The 22,320-nt window shown below is 40.9% G+C and overlaps 1 protein-coding gene and 1 pseudogene across 30 annotated transcripts in view; both read right to left on the bottom strand.

Moving 5' to 3' along the window:
- LOC135250064 (protocadherin gamma-C5-like) overlaps positions 1–22,320 on the bottom strand; it is a 232,254-nt gene that overhangs the window by 81,632 nt on the left and 128,302 nt on the right. Inside the window, exon 1 of one of the 30 annotated variants that reach the window (XM_064325922.1) lies at positions 12,495–15,540. The exons of 28 other annotated variants lie outside the window; for them this stretch is intronic. In XM_064325922.1, the coding sequence (XP_064181992.1) occupies positions 12,495–14,924 (2,430 nt within the window). In that variant the 5' untranslated portion in view covers positions 14,925–15,540. Of the gene's footprint in view, positions 1–4,889; positions 8,472–12,494; positions 15,541–22,320 lie in introns of those variants that run through there. One more of the 30 variants, XM_064325919.1, reaches the window with a different exon arrangement.
- LOC135249674 (protocadherin gamma-A11-like) lies at positions 1,332–3,738 on the bottom strand (annotated as a pseudogene).

The following is a 22,320-nucleotide window of genomic DNA, read 5'->3' on the forward strand; positions in this document are numbered from 1 at the left end:
ATTTTGTTCCGGTCTGAGCAGACTCGCTGATCTCAAACCTAATTTCGCTCTTTTTAAAACTCGGTGCATTGTCGTTAATATCTGTGATCTCCACAGTGATGTGGTAGAATTCCATGGGATTTTCCAGAATTATTTGTAAATGTAAAGCGCAAGGGCTCGTCTTTCCACACAGCCCTTCACGATCTATTCTCTCTTTAACGAGGAGCGCTCCTCTTTCTTTATCCAGCTCTATAAATTCACTGCTGTCTCCACTATATATATGCGCATTACCCATTTTTAATCTTTTCACGTCTAACCCTAAATCCTGCACTATATTACCTACTAGCGACCCTTTCGCTATTTCCTCCGGGATAGTATAGCTAATCTGCCCACACACAAAACCGAGAGAAAGGACAGCGATAAACAGTCTTACTTGCCATGCCATTGTTCTGCCCGACATTTTCCTTGCCAATATGAGAGCACAAAGACAAAATCATCCGTCAGGTAAGAAGTGATATGTATGCAAAGTAAAATTATATCTGAAAAGACTCTAGCCTCTTGATCCAGCAATGATTAAAGACTATTAATCTCTGGACAGACCTTCGCGGATGGAGCGGATATTTTTCAATGACTGAGCTCGCTCTTTCTCTGTTTATAAGGGGAGGTCCTGCTGAAACTCTGCCCACAAACAGCACCACACCGATCAGCAGCGGCACTCTCAGTTTAAAAACTGAACTGCAAATGTCAGTTTCAAGTTTATCAAGCAAATATGTGGAATACATGTTTACAAAATGCTTTAGCCTGTATGTTTCTGACAAGACTGTGGTTCGTATTTTTTATACACTAGACGTGCTTCCTGCTCATCCTCCCGTATAGGTGTACATGTGGGATGTGTGTGTGTGTGTGTGCTAATAATAATTGTTTCTTTATATTAACTGCTGTGATCATATTTTCTTCTGACTGATAACGAAAAAAGAAGAACAAATGAACGTAATAATTCATCAAATGCTATAGGTCCCTTCTGCTACTACTACTAGTAGTAGTACTAGTACTATTACGAGTACTACTACTAGTACTATTATTATTACTAAACCAAATACTATTACTAGTACTACTAGTACAAAGAACAATAACAACAACAACTACGACTGCTACTACTATTACTCCTACTACGGAGTATTGCAAGAATCGGTAGGAAAAATGAAACATAAAGCAACTGAACTGATTCATTCAACAGCATAAATCATTCAACTGCATTGGTGACCGTGGTGATGAGCCAGCGTGTTCAAATAAATAATTACAACTCAGTGTGGGTTCTAATTCCTGAAAACTCACCTGATTCTCTGAAAGCTCATTCGCGCCTTTCTCTTCCATGTGCGGTAGGGTTTGAGTTCCACAGGCGTCCAGACTAATGATGCTCTGACTGCAAGGTCTGACAAACTTCATATCACTCTTTCTGGAGTCAGTCGTTCTGCACATCTCGTAATTATACACATGCTGTAGAGTTCCTGTACCATCGACGTCTGCATAAAGTGGTGGATAGTAGGGTATAACTGGAAGGTTTCCGTTCGATTTATAAAACAATCGTTCACGCCTCCACCTATAACACTTTACAGACAGTATGGCAATTATGGAGACGATGAAAAGAAATGAAACTACAGCCAAGGCCAGGACTAAATAAAAAGTCAGATTATCATTATAAACCTTGTCTTGTGTAAAGTCCGTGAATTCCGAGAGCACTTCCGGGAAGCTGTCCGCCACCGCCACGTTAACGTTTACTGTGGCTGAGCGAGAAGGCTGTCCATTGTCCTCCACTACAACGATAAGTCTTTGTTTGACGGCATCTTTATCTGTGACCTGACGTAAAGTTCGTATTTCTCCATTCTGTACGCCTACTTCAAACAGCGCTCTGTCTGTCGGTTTTAGCAGTTTATATGATAACCAGGCATTCTGTCCAGAGTCCACATCAACAGCGACCACTTTAGTGACAAGATAACCAACATCAGCCGAACGAGGTACCATTTCAGCCACCAATGAAGCACCAGACGGTACTGGGTACAGAATCTGAGGAGCGTTATCGTTCTGGTCTTGGATAAATATCTTCACCGTCACATTACTGCTCAGTGGAGGAGAGCCTCCATCTTGCGCTTTTACGCGGAACTGGAAATCCTTAATCTGCTCGTAGTCAAAAGAGCGCACTGCATGGATGATTCCACTGTCAGAGTTTACGGACACATATGAGGAGACAGGTACGCCATTAACCACCCCTTCCTCCAGGATATAAGAAACACGAGCATTCTGGTTCCAATCCGCGTCTCTGGCTTTTACTGAAAATATGGAGAGGCCCGGGCTGTTATTTTCTTTAATGTAAACTTCGTATGAACTCTTTTCAAAGGCTGGCGCGTTGTCATTCACATCTGACACTTGCACGGTGACAGTGACGCTACTTGAGAGAGAAGGCACTCCTCCATCAGCGCAAGTAACACTGATATTAAATTCAGAGTTTGTCTCCCGGTCCAAAACATTCTCAGAAACTAAGCTGAAGACTTTAATTGATGTCGATTTTATTGTAAATGGAATATTTTCATTTATAACGCAATCCACTTGTCCATTCGTACCAGAATCAGCGTCTTGGATGTTTATAATTGCAATAACCGTCCCTTCCTTGGAATCTTCGGAAATTAATTTTGATTTTGACATGATATTAATGATAGGCTTGTTATCATTTGTATCAATGACATCCACAATTACTTTACAAGAATCTGAATGGCCTCCCTGATCTCTGGCTTCGATGTCAATTTCATAATGCTTCTCTTTTTCATAATCCACATTTCCAGTTAATTTCACATCACCATTATACGGATCTACCTCGAACAGTTCAGTAACATCTTCTTCTGTGTTAGAAATCGAATATGTTACTTTTGCATTTGAACCTTCATCTGCGTCAGAGGCGCTTATTGTAGTTAAAACGGTTCCTCGAGGCTCATTCTCTATTAAAGAGGCTTTATAAACAGATTGAGCACAAATAGGTACATTGTCATTAGCATCAAGTACGGTAATACGTATCTGCACCGTGCCTGACATCTGGGGGTCGCCGCCATCCATTGCCGTTAACGTCAATAACAGCTCATCCTGTTTTTCTCTATCTAATGGTTTCTGTTGAACCATTTCTACCTTTTTACTACCATCTGGCAAACTGTGTAATTTTAGGTGAAAATTATCCGTTGGTTTAAGCGAGTATGCTTGCAGTCCATTTACACCAACATCCGGATCCATTGCTTTCTCCAGCAGAAATCTCGCACCAGGCAAAGACGACTCGATTATCTCAAACCGCATTTCTGTCTTTTTAAAACTCGGCGCATTATCGTTTATGTCCAAGATCTCTACAGTGATGCCGTAATATTCAATCGGGTTTTCCAGAACGATCTGGAAATGTAAAGCGCAAGGGCTCGTCTTTCCGCACAGTCCTTCGCGATCTATTCTCTCTTTAATAAGGAGGACCCCTCTTTCTTTATTCAGTTCAACATATTCAGTGCCGTCTCCAGTATATACGTGAGCATTACCAGATTTTAATCTTTTTACATCTAACCCTAGATCCTGCACTATATTACCAACGAACGACCCTTTAGGCATTTCCTCTGGTACTGAATAGCTAACCTGCCCACATACTGAACCAAGAGAAAAGAGAGAGATGATCAGCCGTACTTGCCAAGTCATTGTTCTGTGTGAAATTCTTCTGGCGTCTCGATAGTGCGAAAATCATAACATCCGCAATACAATAGTTCATACGCAGAACAGACAATCCAATGAGAATGGAAAATATTTTTTAGTCGCATAAAAACAAGTGAAAAATCTCGAGATGTCCCCAGTTAGTGGTTTACAGATCAACTGCGCGAGATGTGGAGTTCTCCCTGCATTTTACAGGGAGATGGCAGGGGAGGTCCTATTGTAAGTGTGCTCACAATCAGCACCACACCGATCAACAGCGGCGCTCGGAGTTCATATACAGAACTGCAAAATCTTAACTTAAAAATATGCTGTTGTTTAATTAAAGTGCAGCCACATGCAATATGGATAAACATACAATTACAAATATAATTATAAGAGGCTTGAAGGTGGATTGTAGAAGAACCAATGGCCATCTGCAAGATAGCTTGCTACTCAACTGAAATGAAAGAGTGAAAAATTCCGCCCCTGCTATAACATTCTTTTGGTCTAAACCAGCCTCTTAAGACCAATCTCGTCGTATTAGTCCTTCCTCAGTAGGAAAAAAACTAAGTAGAATTCAGTACACATTTGTTCATCCTGTTATATAAAGAATAAACTATGAAACAATAAACTTTTCATTTTTTTGAAGCTTTAAAAATATTACTGTGAAAGTCACATCTAATAGTGGCATATCTAATGCGTTATGACTTAAAGGCTAACCAAAAACTAGGGCAACTCAAACGAAACACCGTATTTAATTACACCTAAACACCAGAATGTGAACTTGAAAGTGGTTTGTTTTGATCAATCAGAAGTGTTTTGAAAACTATTTTTAAAGTAAAGTATATTTACAAAGACCTATTTTATGTGTGGCTGAAATATAAATAACTGGAGCATAAGTAACTCACGTAAACTACTGTCCAACTAATGCCCGATGTATAGGATTTCAGTTTTAGAATATGTTTTTGATTGGCACAGGTTTTACAGACCTACCAGCTTTAGAATGGCCAGTCAGAAAAAAAAGGAACAAAAGTGAAAGTCAGAATTCAGTCTGCATCTATCTTTAACTTCGACTTCCAACAGAAAAGTGTCCGCTTTTGTTCACAAACGCGGTTTGGCGAGTTAATTCTATTTATTTCTCAGCTCATTAACATTTTTATGAAGACAAAAGTGACCACTTGAATTCAGCCCAAAAAACTCACCTGATTCTCTGAATCATCACTGCCCCCCCTTTCCAGCACATGGGGTAGTGTCTGTGTTCCACTGGCGTCCAGACTAATGATGCTCTCACTGCAGGGTCTGACGTACTTCATATCGCTCTTTCTCGAGTCAGTCGTCCTGCACAACTCATAATTATACGCATGCTGCAGAGTTCCAGTGCCTCCAACGTCTGCGTAAAGCGGCGGATAATATGGGATAACAGGGAGATTTCCATTGGATTTATAAAACAATCGTTCACGTCTCCATCTATAGCACTTCACTGAAACGATGGCAATTATGGATATAATAAAAAGAAACGAAATCACTGACAGGGCCAGGATTAAATAAAATGTAAGACTGTCATTGTAATCCTTGTCGTGCGTTAAGTCAGTGAATTCCGAGAGCACTTCTGGGAAGCTGTCCGCCACCGCTACGTTGACATTAACTGTAGCTGAGCGAGAGGGCTGCCCGTTGTCCTCCACAACAACAGTTAATCGTTGCTTCACAGCATCTTTATCAGTCACCGGACGTAAAGTTCTTATTTCTCCATTCTGTAAACCCACTTCAAAGAGAGCCCTGTCTGTCGCTTTCAGCAGTTTATATGAGAGCCAGGAATTCTGTCCCGAGTCCACATCAATGGCGACAATTTTAGTTACAAGATAGCCAACTTCTGCTGAGCGAGGCACGATTTCAGCCACCAGAGAGACACCAGTCAGTAATGGATAGAGAATCTGAGGCGCATTATCATTCTGGTCTTGAATAAATATCTTCACCGTTACATTGCTACTCAGTGGAGGAGAGCCTCCATCTTGCGCTTTTACGCGGAACTGGAAATGCTTAATCTGCTCGTAGTCAAAAGAGCGCACTGCGTGGATGACTCCAGTGTCAGAGTTCACTGACACATACGAAGAAACAGAGACACCATTAACAGTCCCTTCCTCTAGTATATAAGAAACACGGGCATTCTCGTTCCAATCGGCATCTCTGGCTTTGACTGAAAATATGGAGAGGCCCGGGCTGTTATTTTCTTTAATGTGAACTTCGTATGAACTCTTTTCAAATGCGGGCGCGTTGTCATTCACATCTGACACTTGCACGGTGACAGTGACGCTACTTGAGAGAGAAGGTACTCCCCCATCAGAGCAAGTGACACTGATGTTAAACTCAGTGTTCGTCTCTCGGTCCAAAACATTCTCAGAAACTAAGCTGAAGACTTTAATTGATGTCGATTTAATTGTAAATGGAATATTTTCATTTATAACGCAACCCACTTGTCCATTCGTACCAGAATCAGCGTCTTGTATATTTATAATTGCAATAACCGTGCCTTCCCCGGAATCTTCGGAAATGAATTTTGATTTTGACATGATATTAATGATAGGCTTGTTATCATTTGTATCAATGACATCCACAATTACTTTACAAGAATCTGAATGTCCTACGTAATCTCTGACTTCGATGTCAATTTCATAATGCTTCTCTTTTTCATAATCCACATTTCCAATTAATTTCACATCACCATTATACTGATCTACCTCAAACAGTTCAGCAACACCCTCTTCTGTGTTAGAAATCGAATATGTTACTTTTGCATTTAAACCTTGATCTGCGTCAGAGGCGCTTATTGTAGTTAAAACGGTTCCTCGAGGCTCATTCTCTGTTAAAGAGGCCTTATAAACAGAATGAGCACAGATAGGCGCATTATCATTAGCATCAAGCACGGTGATACGTATCTGCACCGTGCCTGACAACTGAGGGTCGCCGCCATCCATTGCCGTTAACGTCAATAAGAGCTCATCCTGTTTTTCTCTATCTAATGGTTTCTGTAGAACCATTTCTACCTTTTTACTACCATCTGGCAAACTGTGTAATTTTAGGTTGAAATTATCAATTGGTTTAAGCGAGTATCCCTGCAGTCCATTTACACCAACATCCGGATCCATTGCTTTCTCCAGCAGAAATCTCGCACCAGGCAAAGACGACTCGACAATCTCAAAACGCATTTCTGTCTTTTTAAAACTCGGCGCATTGTCGTTTATGTCCAAGATCTCTACAGTGATACCATAATATTCAATCGGGTTTTCCAGAATGATCTGGAAATGTAAAGCACAAGGGCTCGTCTTTCCGCACAGTCCTTCGCGATCTATTCTCTCTTTAATAAGAAGGACTCCCCTTTCTTTATTCAGTTCAACATATTCAGTGTCGTCTCCAGTATAAACATGAGCATTACCAGATTTCAATCTTTTTACATCTAACCCTAGATCCTGCACTATATTACCAACTAACGACCCTTTAGGCATTTCCTCTGGTACTGAATAGCTAACCTGCCCACATACTGAACCAAGCGAAAGGAGAGAGATGATCAGCCGTACTTGCCAGGTCATTGTTCTGTGTGAAATTCTTTTGGCGTCTCGATAGTGCGAAAATCGTAACATCCGTAATACAATAGTTCATACGCATAATATAGAATCCAATGAGAATGGAAAATATGTTTGTAGTCCCACAGAAACAAATGAAGAAGCTGAAGATGTCCGCAGTTAGTGGTTTATATATCAACTGCGCGAGACGCACGGTTCTCCCTGCTGTTTACAGGGAGATGGCAGGGGTGGTCCTATTGTAAATGTGCTCACAATCAGCACCACACCGATCAACAGCGGCGCTCGGAGTTCATACACAGAACTGCAAAATCTTAACTTAAATGATATACTGTTGTCTACCTAAGGTGCAACTCCATACAGTATGGATAAACATACATATAATTACAAATATAAATACAGGACGATTGAAATTGGATTTCAGAAGTACCAATGGGCATCTGCAAGATGGCTTGCTACTGTATCAACTGAAATGAAAGAGTGGATTTTTCGGCTCCTCCTATAACATTCTTTTGGTCTAAACCAGCCTCTTAAGACCAATCTCGTCATATTAGTTCTTCCTCAGTAGGAAAAAACTAAGGAGAATTCTTTCCATATTTGCCAATCCTGTTATATAAAGAATAAACTATGAGGCAATAAACTTTTTATTTCCTTGAAGCTTTAAAAATATTACTGTGAAAATCACATCTAAAAGTGGCATATCTAATGCGTTATGACCAAAACACTAACTAAAAACCAAGGCAACTAAAATTAAATACCGTATTTAAATACACCTAAAGACCAGCTTGTGAACTTGAAATCGGTTTGTTTTGATCAATCAGAAGTGTTTTGAAAACTATTTTTAAAGTGAAGTATATTTACAAAGAGCTATTTTATGTGTGACTTAAATACAAACAACTGGAACACAAGTAACTCCCGTAAACTACTGTCCAACTAATGCCCAATGTATAGGATTTCAGTTTTAGAATGCTTTTGATTGCCACGGTTTTTACAGACCTGCCAGCTTTAGAATGGCCAGTCAAAAAAAAAAAAAAAAAGGAATACAAGTGAAGGTCAGGATTCAGTCTGCATCTATCTTTAACTTCGACTTCCAACTGAAAAGTGTCCGCTTTTATTCACAAACGCGGTTTAGCGAGTTATTTGTATTTATTCCTGAACTCATTAGCATTTTTATAAAGACAAAAGTGACACTTGAATTCAGCCCAACAAACTCACCTGATTCTCTGAATCATCACAGCCCCCCTTTTCCAGCACATGGGGAAGTGTCTGTGTTCCACTGGCGTCCAGACTAATGATGCTCTCACTGCAGGGTCTGACGTACTTCATATCGCTTTTTCTCGAGTCAGTCGTCCTGCACAACTCATAATTATACGCATGCTGCAGAGTTCCAGTGCCTCCAACGTCTGCGTAAAGGGGCGGATAATATGGAATAACTGGGAGATTTCCATTGGATTTATAAAACAATCGCTCACGCCTCCATCTGTAGCACTTCACTGAAACGATGGCAATTATGGATATAATAAAAAGGAATGAAATCACTGACAGGGCCAGGATTAAATAAAACGTAAGACTGTCATTGTAATCCTTGTCGTGCGCAAAGTCAGTGAATTCCGAGAGCACTTCTGGGAAGCTGTCCGCCACCGCCACGTTCACATTCACTGTAGCTGAGTGAGAGGGCTGCCCGTTGTCTTCCACAACTACTGTAAGTCTTTGTTTCACAGCATCTTTATCAGTGACCTGACGTAAAGTTCTGATTTCTCCATTCTGCAGACCTACTTCAAACAGCGCTCTGTCTGTTGATTTTAGCAGTTTATATGAGAGCCATGCATTCTGTCCAGAGTCCACATCAACAGCGACCACTTTAGTGACAAGATACCCAACGTCTGCTGAACGAGGAACCATTTCTGCCACAAGAGAGACACCAGTCTGTACTGGGTAGAGGATCTGAGGCGTGTTGTCGTTCTGGTCTTGGATAAATATCTTCACTGTAACATTGCTACTCAGTGGAGGAGAGCCTCCATCTTGCGCTTTTATGCGGAACTGGAAATCCTTAATCTGCTCGTAGTCAAACGAGCGCACTGCGTGGATGACTCCACTGTCAGAGTTCACAGACACATACGAAGAAACAGAAACACCATTAACAGTCCCTTCCTCTAGTATATAAGAAACACGGGCATTCTGGTTCCAATCGGCGTCTCTGGCTTTGACTGAAAATATGGAGAGGCCCGGGTTGTTATTTTCTTTAATGTGAACGTCGTATGAATTCTTTTCAAATGCGGGCGCATTGTCATTCACATCTGATACTTGTACGGTGACAGTGACGCTACTTGAGAGAGAAGGCATACCCTCGTCAGAGCAGGTTACACTGATGTTAAACTGAGAGTTTGTCTCCCGATCCAAAACATTATCAGAAACCAAACTGAAAACGTTAATTGATGTCGATTTAATTGTAAATGGAATGTTTTCATTTATTACACAATTTACTTGCCCATTCCTGCCAGAATCAGCGTCTTGGATGTTTATAATTGCAAATACCGTGCCTTCCTTGGAGTCTTCGGAAATGAATTTTGATTTTGACATTATATTAAGAGCAGGCCTGTTATCATTTGCATCTACGACATCAACAATTATTTTGCAAGAATCTGACAGGCCCCCGTTATCTCTAGCTTCGATGTTAATTTCATAATGATTTTCTTTTTCATAATCCACGTTTCCAATTAATTTCACTTCACCGTTATACTGATCTACTTCAAAGAGTTCAGCCACATCCTCTGCTGTGTTAGAAATAGAGTATGTTATTTTGGCGTTAGACCCCTGATCTGTGTCAGAAGCGCTTATTGTAGTTAAAATTGTCCCTGGAGTAGCAGTCTCTATTACAGAAGCTTTGTAAACAGGCTGAGCACAAATAGGCGCATTATCATTCGCGTCGAGCACGGTGATGCGTATCTGCACCGTGCCTGACATCTGGGGATCGCCTCCGTCTTTTGCCGTTAACGTTAATAACAGCTCATCTTGTTTTTCTCTATCTAATGGTTTCTGTAGAACCATTTCAATGTTTTTGCTACCGTCTGGCAAACTGTTCAATTTCAGGTTAAAATGATCGGTTGGTTTCAGCGAGTATCCCTGCAGGCCATTCACACCAACATCCGGATCCATTGCTTTCTCCAACACAAATCTCGCACCAGGAAAAGCAGACTCGCTTATCTCAAACCTCATTTCTGTCTTTTTAAAACTCGGTGCATTGTCGTTTACGTCCGTGATCTCTACCGTGATGCCATAATACTCGATCGGATTTTCCAGAATGATCTGGAAATGTAAAGCGCAAGGGCTTGTCTTCCCGCATAACCCTTCGCGATCTATTCTCTCTTTAATAAGGAGGACTCCTCTCTCTTTATTCAGTTCTATGTATTCAGTGCCATCTCCGGTATATACATGTGCGTTACCAGATTTTAATCTTTTTACATCTAAGCCGAGATCCTGCACTATATTACCAACGAACGACCCTGTAGGCATTTCCTCTGGTATTGAATAGCTAACCTGCCCACATACTGAACCAAGAGAAAGAAGAGAGATGATCAGCCGTACTTGCCAAGTCATTGTTCAGTGTGAAATTCTTCTGGCGTCTCGATAGAGCGAAAATCATAACATCCGTAATGCAATAGTTCATACGCAGAACAGACAATCCAACGAGAATGGAAAATATGTTTGTAGTCCTGTAGAAATGAAGACGCTCGCGATGTCCGCAGTTAGTGGTTTACATATCAACTGCGCGAGACGCACGGTTCTCCCTGCAGTTTACAGGGAGATGGCAGGGGAGGTCCTATTGTAAATGTGCTCACAATCAGCACCACACCGATCAACAGCGGCGCTCGGAGTCCATACACAGAACTGCAAAATCTTAACTTAAAAGAAATGCAATATGGATAAATATACAATTACAAATATAAGCATGAGAGGCTTGAAAGTGAATTGTAGCAGAACCAATGCCCATCTGCAAGATGCCTTGCAACATTATCACTGGAAAATAAAGAGTGGAAATTGTTGTTAGTGTTAATCAGTTTAACCATCAGGGTCCAAGTTGAACTATGCGGTTGTTCCCTGTACTTGGACCGGTACTTCTCTCTAGGGGTTTCGTCATACTTGTTCCTGGTTATGGTTATACACTTTGTTGTACGTCGCTCTGGATAAGAGCGTCTGCCAAATGCCTGTAATGTAATGTAATGGAAATATGACTGCTGCTGCCACATTCTTTGGGTTTGAACCACCCTCTTCAGACCATAACCAACCTTTTTCATGTGAGCCTTTAGTTTTTCCTCAGTAGCAACGCGTAAAGATTAAATGCGTAAAAGTCCTTTACAAATCTGTCCATCCGGCAGTACAAAGACAAAACTACGGCACATAAACGTTTTCATTGAAGGGTCAAAGATATAACAATGAAAGGCATATCTAATATCGGTATATCTAATACGTTACGACCCAAACGCTAGCCATCAAAACCAAACGGGTAACTCAACGAAATACATGCCGTATTTGATTACACCTAAATACTAGTACACTAAAACGTGAAACTGGCATATCGCAATGAATCAGAAGTGCTTTGAAAACTATTTACCGCCACACTAGTAAGAAAGAACTGTGACACAAGTAATTAACTCACGGATGCTAATGTCCAATGTTCATTCACCACCAAATCACTGAAATAATACACAGATGGCTGGTGAACAGAATGGTTCCCATTTCAACACATACAGAGACAGAGTACGAGAAAGAGAGAATAATATTATATATTAAAACTTTATATATATATATTTTAAAAAAAAAAAAAATTTAAACAAGAAAGTCTTAATATATATGTATATAATTTCAGTTTTTTGATTGACGCCGTTTTTACAGACCAACCAGGCCAGTCAAAACGAGCACAAAAGTTTCAAGAAATAAAATGAAATAAAAAAAAATCCCCGGACCGGAATAAAAGGGGGCGTCAGAATTAAGTCACCTTTAACTTCGGACATACAAATAAATGTAAGTGCCCACTTTAATTCTCAAATGTGGTTTACCGAGTTAATTGTATATATTTCTGATCTGACCAACATGTTTTGCAAAGAGTCATATTTAAGGATGAACGTTGACTAAACACAGTCTACTGTGTTAGATTACTGTGGTGAGTACTTTGACGTTATAAAGTTAAGAAAATGAACTTTTGAATGACTTCCCTCAGCCGGACAAACTCACCGGATTCTCTGAGTCATCCTCGGCACCCTTCTCTTGCAGATGGGGTAGTGTTTGTGTTCCACAGGCGTCCAGGCTAATGAGGCTGTGACTGCAAGGTCTGCCAGACATATCGCTCTTTCTCGAGTCAGTAGTTCTGCACAACTCGTAATTATACACGCGCTGAAGAGTTCCGGTACCACCGGCGTCTGCGTAAAGCGGTGGATAATACGGTATAACTGGAAGATTTCCATTGGATTTATAAAACAATCTTTCTCGTCTCCATCGATAGCATTTCACGGACAGTATGGCAATAATACAGACAAGAAAAAGAAATGAAACTACAGCCAAGGCCAGGATTAAATAAAAAGTAGGGTTGTCATTGTAATCCTTGTCGTGCGTAAAGTCAGTGAATTCCGAAAGTACTTCTGGGAAGCTGTCAGCCACCGCCACGTTCACATTGACTGTAGCTGAGCGAGAGGGCTGCCCGTTGTCTTCCACAACTACAGTAAGTCTTTGTTTGACAGCATCTTTATCAGTGACCTGGCGTAAAGTCCTTATTTCTCCATTCTGTAAACCCACTTCAAACAGCGCCCTGTCTGTCGCTTTCAACAGTTTGTACGAGAGCCAGGCATTCTGTCCAGAGTCCACATCAACAGCGACCACTTTAGTGACAAGGTAGCCAACTTCCGCAGAACGAGGCACAATTTCCGCAACCTGAGAGACACCAGTTTGTACTGGGTACAGAATCTGAGGTATGTTATCATTCTGGTCCTTGATTACGATGTTCAGAGTGACATTGCTGCTTAGAGGCGGAGACCCCCCATCCTGAGCTTTCAAACGAATTTGTAATTCCTTTATTTGTTCAAAATCAAAAGAACGCACTGCGTAAACTGTACCACTCTCTGCATTTACTGAAATATACATCGATGATGTCACCCCGTTGACTGGGTTGTCGTCCAGAAAATATGAAAGACGTGCATTATTGCCAGAATCACTATCGCTGGCTCTCACTGCAAATATGGAAATCCCTGGAGCGTTATTCTCAAAAACATAAGTGGTGTATGACTGCTGCTCAAACATGGGCGCGTTATCATTGACGTCTGATATTCTCAGAACTACAGTCTTGTTAGAAGAATATGGAGGGGATCCCTCGTCCGTAGCTGTGATTGTTATATTATATTCGGAAACTTTCTCGCGGTCCAACACCTCATCTGTGACCAAAGTGTAAACATTTGTAGACGTCAATTTAACTCGAAACGGTAAATTTTGGTTAATGGAACACCGAACCTTTCCGTTTTTCCCAGAGTCTAAATCCTTTATATTGATCATTGCTATTACCGTCTCTGGTGCCGAGTCTTCCCGTATCGGGTTCGAAAAGGACATTATTGTAATTGCAGGAGCATTGTCGTTCACATCAATAATATCAATCAGCACTTTACTGGTGTCCGTGAACCCTCCCTTATCCGTTGCTTCTACATTTATTTCATACTGTTTAGATTTTTCAAAATCTACGGGACCATTCACTGTGATCTCCCCTGTATCGGAGTCTATATTAAACAGATCTGAAGCGCGATCTGCACCGTGAGAAAACGAGTAGATAATCTCTCCATTTGTTCCTTTGTCTGCGTCAGTGGCGGTGACTGTCAAAACGGCAGTGCCCTTCAATGCATTTTCAGCCAAAGAAGTCTTATACATGGCTTGGCTAAATATTGGTGCATTGTCGTTTCCATCCAGAACTGCAATATTTATATTCACTGTGCCGGACTTCTGAGGGCTGCCACCGTCATAGGCTGTTAGGATTAATTTATGCTGTTCTTGCTTTTCCCTGTCTAGCGCGGTCTGCAGAACCATTTCTACATATTTGCTACCATCAAGCCGGGAAAGAATTTTCAGTTTAAAATTATCTGTCGGATTAAGCGCATATGTCTGAAGCGTATTTACACCAACATCCGGATCTTCTGCACTGTCTAACGAGAATCGAGCACCAGAGACAGCCAACTCACTAATGTGAAAATTGATTTCTTTTCTTGCAAAAACTGGAGCATTGTCATTAATGTCTAATATTTCTACAGTTACGCGGTGCAGCTCCATTGGATTTTCAAGAATTATCTGGAAATGTAATGAGCACGGAGACACCTGAGCACACAGCTCCTCTCTATCAATCCTTTCATTCACCACCAGAGTGCCTTTATCAGAATTCAGACCGATATACTCACGACTGTCTTCCGTAAAAATGCGTGCCCTCCCCGACTGGAGTCGTTTTATTTCCAAACCCAGGTCTTGGACAATATTCCCCACAAATGAACCCTTCACCATTTCCTCGGGAATCGAATAGCGGACCTGTGCGCTTGCCATCTTTGTGGCGCAGACGTAGAATAGCATAATGTGCAGTTGCCATGTCCACACCCGAGTCACGCATCCAGGAGCGCCAGTAGAACAAAGAAATATCATACTTCGTTTCCTAAATGTAAAAAAATAACAAATTCGATGGCTTTATTTTCGATACACAGTTGAATTTCGGATATGCAAAGACCAGCAACTGGCCTTAATCGCGACCGTTCTGCGGAAGAGTGCCTTATGTCCCGTGATAGTGCTGAGCGATTTTCATGTACTTCTGTTTGCCTGTCTGTGTGATGCGAAATTACAGAAGGGAGGGCCTACAGTAGGAGTGTTTAAAACCTCACCAACTTGATCAACAGCGGCACTTAGAGCACTGGTGTGCAATTGCAATGAAGACTGTACCGAAGCCCGGAATACTTGAGATTTTGAAAGATCCAGAGAATGATAAAATATTGCAATAAAATTACAATTAAAATCTCACGAATTAAATGAAAAAAAAGAAAAAGGCCACATGGGGCTATTTATGCTCTACATAGATTAATTTACTTTTATTTAGGAAATAAAATACCAGATTTGTATTCAGCACAAGTGAACTTAATTTAAATGTACCCATACTGCATTGTAGTCTCAAGAACCGAAATTCGATGTCAAAACACACATGGTAAGTGTTATGCCCAAGTGTTATTAAAAATAACTTGATGAACATTAAAAAATTGACAGAAATGTAGGTTACATAGTAAATACTTTCACGATAGTTGGGATCTCACCTGATTCTCTGAATCATCACTGCCCCCCTTTTCCAGCACATGGGGTAGTGTCTGTGTTCCACTGGCGTCCAGACTAATGATGCTCTCACTGCAGGGTCTGACGTACTTCATATCGCTCTTTCTCGAGTCAGTCGTCCTGCACAACTCATAATTATACGCATGCTGCAGAGTTCCAGTGCCTCCAACGTCTGCGTAAAGCGGCGGATAATATGGGATAACAGGGAGATTTCCATTGGATTTATAAAACAATCGTTCACGTCTCCATCTATAGCACTTCACTGAAACGATGGCAATTATGGATATAATAAAAAGAAACGAAATCACTGACAGGGCCAGGATTAAATAAAATGTAAGACTGTCATTGTAATCCTTGTCGTGCGTTAAGTCAGTGAATTCCGAGAGCACTTCTGGGAAGCTGTCCGCCACCGCTACGTTGACATTAACTGTAGCTGAGCGAGAGGGCTGCCCGTTGTCTTCCACCACAACAGTAAGTCTTTGTTTCACAGCATCTTTATCAGTGACCTGACGTAAAGTTCGTATTTCTCCATTCTGCAGGCCTACTTCAAACAGCGCCCTGTCTGTTGATTTTAGCAGTTTATACGAGAGCCAGGCATTCTGTCCTGAGTCCACATCAACAGCGACCACTTTAGTGACAAGATAGCCAACGTCTGCTGAACGAGGAACCATTTCTGCCACAAGAGAGACACCGGTTTGTACTGGATAGAGGATTTGAGGCGCATTGTCGTTCTGGTCATGAATAAATATCTTTACCGTTACATTACTACTCAGCGGAGGAGAGCCTCCATCTTGCGCTTTTACGCGGAACTGGAAATCCTTAATCTGCTCGTAGTCAAAAGAGCGCACTGCGTGGATGACTCCACTGTCAGAATTCACAGACACATAAGAGGAGACTGGCATGCCATTAATAGTTCCTTCCTCCAAAATATAAGAAACACGAGCATTTTGGTTCCAATCGACATCATGGGCTGTTACTGAAAATATCGAGAGTCCCGGGCTGTTGTTTTCTTTAATTTGAGCTTCGTATGAGTGATTTTCAAAGACAGGGGCGTTGTCATTAACATCTGATATTTGTACCAGGAGAGTTACAGTGCTTGAGAGAGAGGGGAGTCCCTCATCAGAGCATGTTACAGTTATGTTAAAGGCAGATTGCGACTCCCTATCCAAAGATGCTTCAGTCACGAGAGTATAGAAATCGGGCGAGGTCGATAAAATACTAAAGGGAATGTATTCATTCAAAGCACAGACGACTTTTCCGTTATTTGCAGAGTCCGGGTCGTGGACACTGACCATAGCTATCACTGTGGCTGATGGTGAGTCTTCTGGTATCGTTCTTGATATTGAAATTACATTAATGACAGGACTATTATCATTCACGTCAACAACATCTACGATTATTTTACTGGAATCAGACAGCCCACCGTGGTTTTTCGCTTCAATATCTATTTGAAAATGCCTTGTCTCTTCATAATCAATTTGACCAACTAATCTCAAATCACCATTTTTTTCGTCTATCTCAAAGAGCTCAGACACCCCATCCATACTATTTGAAATAGAAAATGTGACGTGCCCATTTTCTCCTTTGTCCGCATCGGATGCACTGACTGTTGTTAAAACAGTGCCTTTTGGTGCATTTTCTGTTACAGATGTCTTATAAACTTCTTGCGTAAAAATAGGCGCATTGTCATTTACATCGAGTACGGTTATACGTATCTGCACAGTGCCTGACAACTGCGGGTCGCCGCCATCCATGGCTGTTAATATCAACGACAGCTCTTCTTGGTTTTCCCGATCAAGTGGTTTTTGTAAAACCATTTCTACCTTTTTACTACCGTCGAGCTGATTGTGTAATTTAAGCATAAAATTATCGGTTGGTTTGAGCGAGTAGCTCTGGAGGCCATTAATACCAACATCCGGATCCATTGCTTTCTCTAGCATGAATTTTGCCCCGGTTGTAACCGATTCGCTGATCTCAAAAAGCATTTCGCTTTTTTTAAAACTCGGTGCATTATCGTTTATATCTAGTATTTCCACAGTAACTCGATGCAATTCCATGGGATTTTCAAGAATTATCTGGAAATGTAAAGCGCAAGGACTCTTCTTTCCACACAACCCTTCGCGATCTATTCTCTCTTTAATAAGGAGAACTCCCCTTTCTTTATTGAGCTCAATGTATTCAGTGCCGTCTCCTGTATGTATACGAGCGTTTCCCAGTTTAAGTCTTTTTAAATCCAAACCCAAATCATGCGCTATATTACCGACTAGTGATCCTTTAGGCATTTCCTCCGGTATTGAATAGTTAATCTGCCCAAACACTGAACTGAGGAAAAGTGCAGGGATGATCATACGTACTTGCCTTGCCATTGTTCTGCGCGACATTCTTCCGACGTTTTGAGAGTGCAAATGTAATATTATCCGCCATAAAATGCCTCATATATAGAACATATTGTAATCCCGTTATAATTCAAAATGTATTTTCGTCCCCGTTCAAACAAGTGAAGCTGGAGATAGCAGCAGTTAGTGATGCGTAGACGGACTGCGCGAGACCTGCAGTTCTTTCTCTCTTTTACAAGGAGAGTGCAGGGGAGGTCCTGTTGGAAATGTCCTCATAATCATCACTACACCGATCAACAGCGGCACTGTGAGTTCAAATGCAGAATTGCAAAATCTTAATTAAATTTTAAAGACATTATGTAAATATACACATACAATTGATACAAATAAATGTGAACGAGCATTAAGTCACAGCACAATACTCGGTTTAAAATCAACTTTGACAAAGCACATTGTACACTAGTATAGTGCCTTTGGTGCGGAGTGAACGCATATAAACTAAGACTTGTATCAAAAGAGAACATTTTACTGCGCATTGAATGAAAGTGATTAGTTACACCATAACAGATTCTCCAAGAAGGCTTGCTACTTTATCTATTAAAATTTTAAAAAGTAGTGAAAGCAGAGAAAGTAAAAACGTAATGCTGTTCATTTATTAAATCAAAGTAAATTCAGAAGATAACCCAGTTATCGCAGTGGGTTTGAAATGATACAACTTCGTCACGCCAGTCTTCACTCAGTAGTAACCCAAAATACAGTTCTTTTCAGATGTGTGCAACCTTCTCTACGAAGAAGATACTATGAGACAAAAGCATATAATTTCAAAGCAGCTGTAAAAATTGTAATTGTGACACAAAGAACAAAAAGTTAACCTTCTCAAAAGTGCATACTTAAGCAAGCAAACAAGCAAGCAAATACTAGTATTGAGGATCTGCCTTAGATAATGGATTAATCAGAAGTGCACTGAAATCCATTTTAAAATTGAAATAGCAGAAAATGTATTTTGAAGTAATACTTTTTAAAAAATTTTACTTTTGATATGGGACTCAAAAATAAAGTGCTGGTAGACCAGCACATCGTTAATGGGAAGCAATATTTGAAACTGCTGCTGTCACTCGTAAATTACTTTGAACAGGTTCCGGCAAAATAAACAACACAGGAACACTTCATTACATAAGGCAGGCAACAATAGCATGTTTGAACAGAAGTTAAGGTCAAATGACTGAAAAGGTAATGTAGATTCCGCCCGATTCAATCGATATGCATCCTAAGCTAAGTTACAAATTAATTCAAGTTTCTGATTTTTTTCCCCGAAAACACAGATTAGTGATGTTGTGTAATTATAAAAAACAACATTTAAGTGCGAGTTAGTGAAATACAAATGTAAATTAAAGGGAATAACATTAATTTACTACGGATAGTTATTTAATTAAATAAGGAAGTAAACTTTGATTAGTCAACTACTGCCATCTGTCAAACAGCCTCACCTGGTTCTCTGAATCATCACTGCCCCCCGTTTCCAGCACATGGGGTAGTGTCTGTGTTCCACTGGCGTCCAGACTAATGATGCTCTCACTGCAGGGTCTGACGTACTTCATATCGCTCTTTCTCGAGTCTGTCGTCCTGCACAACTCATAATTATACGCATGCTGCAGAGTTCCAGTGCCTCCAATGTCTGCGTAAAGCGGCGGATAATATGGAATAACTGGGAGATTTCCATTGGATTTGTAAAATAATCGTTCTCGTCTCCATCTATAGCACTTCACGGAAACTATGGCAATTATTGATATAATAAAAAGAAACGAAATCACTGCCAAGGCCAAGATTAAATAAAATGTAAGACTGTCATTGTAATCCTTGTCGTGCGTTAAGTCAGTGAATTCCGAGAGCACTTCTGGGAAGCTGTCAGCAACCGCCACGTTCACATTGACTGTGGCTGAGCGAGAGGGCTGCCCGTTGTCTTCCACAACTACTGTAAGTCTTTGTTTCACAGCATCTTTATCTGTGACCTGACGTAAAGTTCTGATTTCTCCATTCTGCAGACCTACTTCAAACAGCGCTCTGTCTGTCGATTTTAGCAGTTTGTAGGAGAGCCATGCATTCTGTCCAGAGTCCACATCAACAGCGACCACTTTAGTGACAAGATACCCAACGTCTGCTGAACGAGGAACCATTTCTGCCACAAGAGAGACACCAGTCTGTATTGGGTAGAGGATCTGAGGCGCGTTGTCGTTCTGGTCTTGGATAAATATCTTCACTGTTACATTACTGCTCAGTGGAGGAGAGCCTCCATCTTGCGCTTTTACGCGAAACTGGAAATCCTTAATCTGCTCGTAGTCAAAAGAGCGCACTGCGTGGATAACTCCACTGTCAGAGTTCACAGACACATACGAGGAGACAGGCACGCCATTAATAGTTCCTTCCTCCAGTATATAAGAAACACGGGCATTCTGGTTCCAATCAGCGTCTCTGGCTTTCACAGTAAATATGGAAACACCCGGACTGTTATTTTCCTTAACGTAAGCTTCATATGTGTTCACTTCAAAGACCGGAGCGTTGTCATTCACATCCAATATCTTTACATTTAAAGTGACACTGCTGGAGAGAGAAGGCACTCCCTCGTCAGAACAGGTTACACTGATATTAAACTCAGAGTCCGTCTCCCGGTCCAAAACATTCTCAGTAGCCAAACTAAAGAAGCCATTTGAAGTTGATTTAATTTCAAATGGAACGTTTTCGTTTAGCGTGCAGCTGACTCGGCCATTAGCCCCAGAATCCGGGTCTTGTATGTTGAGGATTGCAATAACTGTTCCTGGATGGGAATTTTCGGAAATTAACTTAGAACGTGACATGATATTAATAACAGGGTTATTATCGTTTGTATCGACGACATCGATAATTACTTTACAAGAATCAGACAGACCTCCATAATCTCTAGTCTGCACGTCAATTTCAAAATGTTGGTCTTTTTCGTAATCAACATTTCCGATCAGTTTCACAGCACCGTTATCTTGATCCATTTCAAACAATTCGCCTATATTGTCCTGAGTGCTGGAAATAGCATACGTCACTTTCCCGTAAGAACCTTCATCTGCGTCGGTTGCGCTAACAGCAGTCACAACTGTGCCTCTGGGCGCGTTCTCAGTAATAGTAGCCTTATAAACATCTTGAGTAAAGATAGGCGCATTGTCATTTGCATCAAGTACCGTTACATGTATCTGCACCGTGCCTGACATTTGCGGATTGCCACCATCCATTGCTGTTAACAATAAAGACATCTCTGCCTGCTGTTCCCGGTCTAGAGATTTTTGCAGTACCATTTCTACTTTTTTACTACCGTCTGGTTGATTATGCAATTTAAGGATGAAATTAGCGGTTGGTTTGAGGGTGTAGCTTTGAAGGCCATTAACACCAACGTCCGGATCCATGGCTTTTTCCAGCATGAATTTTGCTCCAGTCAGAGCCGACTCGCTGATTTCAAACCGCATTTCGCTTTTTTTAAAACTCGGCGCATTATCGTTAATATCTGTGATCTCCACAGTGATGTGATAGAATTCCATGGGGTTTTCCAGAATGATCTGGAAATGTAAAGCGCAAGGGCTCGTCTTTCCGCACAGCCCTTCGCGATCTATTCTCTCCTTAACGAGGAGGACTCCCCTTTCTTTATCCAGTTCTATGTATTCAGCGCTGTCTCCAGTATATACGCGAGCATTTCCCATTTTTAATCTTTTAATATCTAACCCTAAATCCTGCACTATATTACCTACTAACGATCCTTTATTCATTTCCTCCGGAATGGAATAGCTAACCTGCCCGCACACTGAACTGAGAGAAAGGACAGAGACGAATAGCCTTACTTGCCATTGTATTGTTCTATCCCACATTTTCTCGACGACGTGAAAGCCTCAACGCAATATAATCCGTGAAAATGAGCGTGGTATTCAGAATGTGTAGTAATCCCGGTTCAGAAGAAAATATTCTGACGAACCGTTCTTCTGAAACAAGACAGACACACCTCGAGACCTCCCCAGTAACTGGTTAATGGACGGACGGCTCACGGATTTCTCTTTTATGTTAAGATGGCATGGGAGGACCTGCCTGAAAACTGCTCACAAACAGAAGCGCACCGATCAACAGCGGCGCTCTGAGTTCAAATACAGAACTGCAAAATATATAATGATTAAATCCACATATAATAATGAACATAAATGTACACCAGTTATGGAAGGAAATATGATATTTGATGTAGTTATGGCTTGTGTTGCGTTGTTAAACTGTATTATTATTATTATTATTCAATGAATCAAGAAAATACATAAATGCATACAGATTTATTCAATGAAATATTCCAAGACGAAAGAATAGAACGGGAAACGAATGGTTTTCCA

The sequence above is a fragment of the Anguilla rostrata genome, chromosome 3 (genome assembly GCF_018555375.3).
Source record: "Anguilla rostrata isolate EN2019 chromosome 3, ASM1855537v3, whole genome shotgun sequence".
In the NCBI taxonomy this organism is placed as follows: domain Eukaryota; kingdom Metazoa; phylum Chordata; class Actinopteri; order Anguilliformes; family Anguillidae; genus Anguilla; species Anguilla rostrata.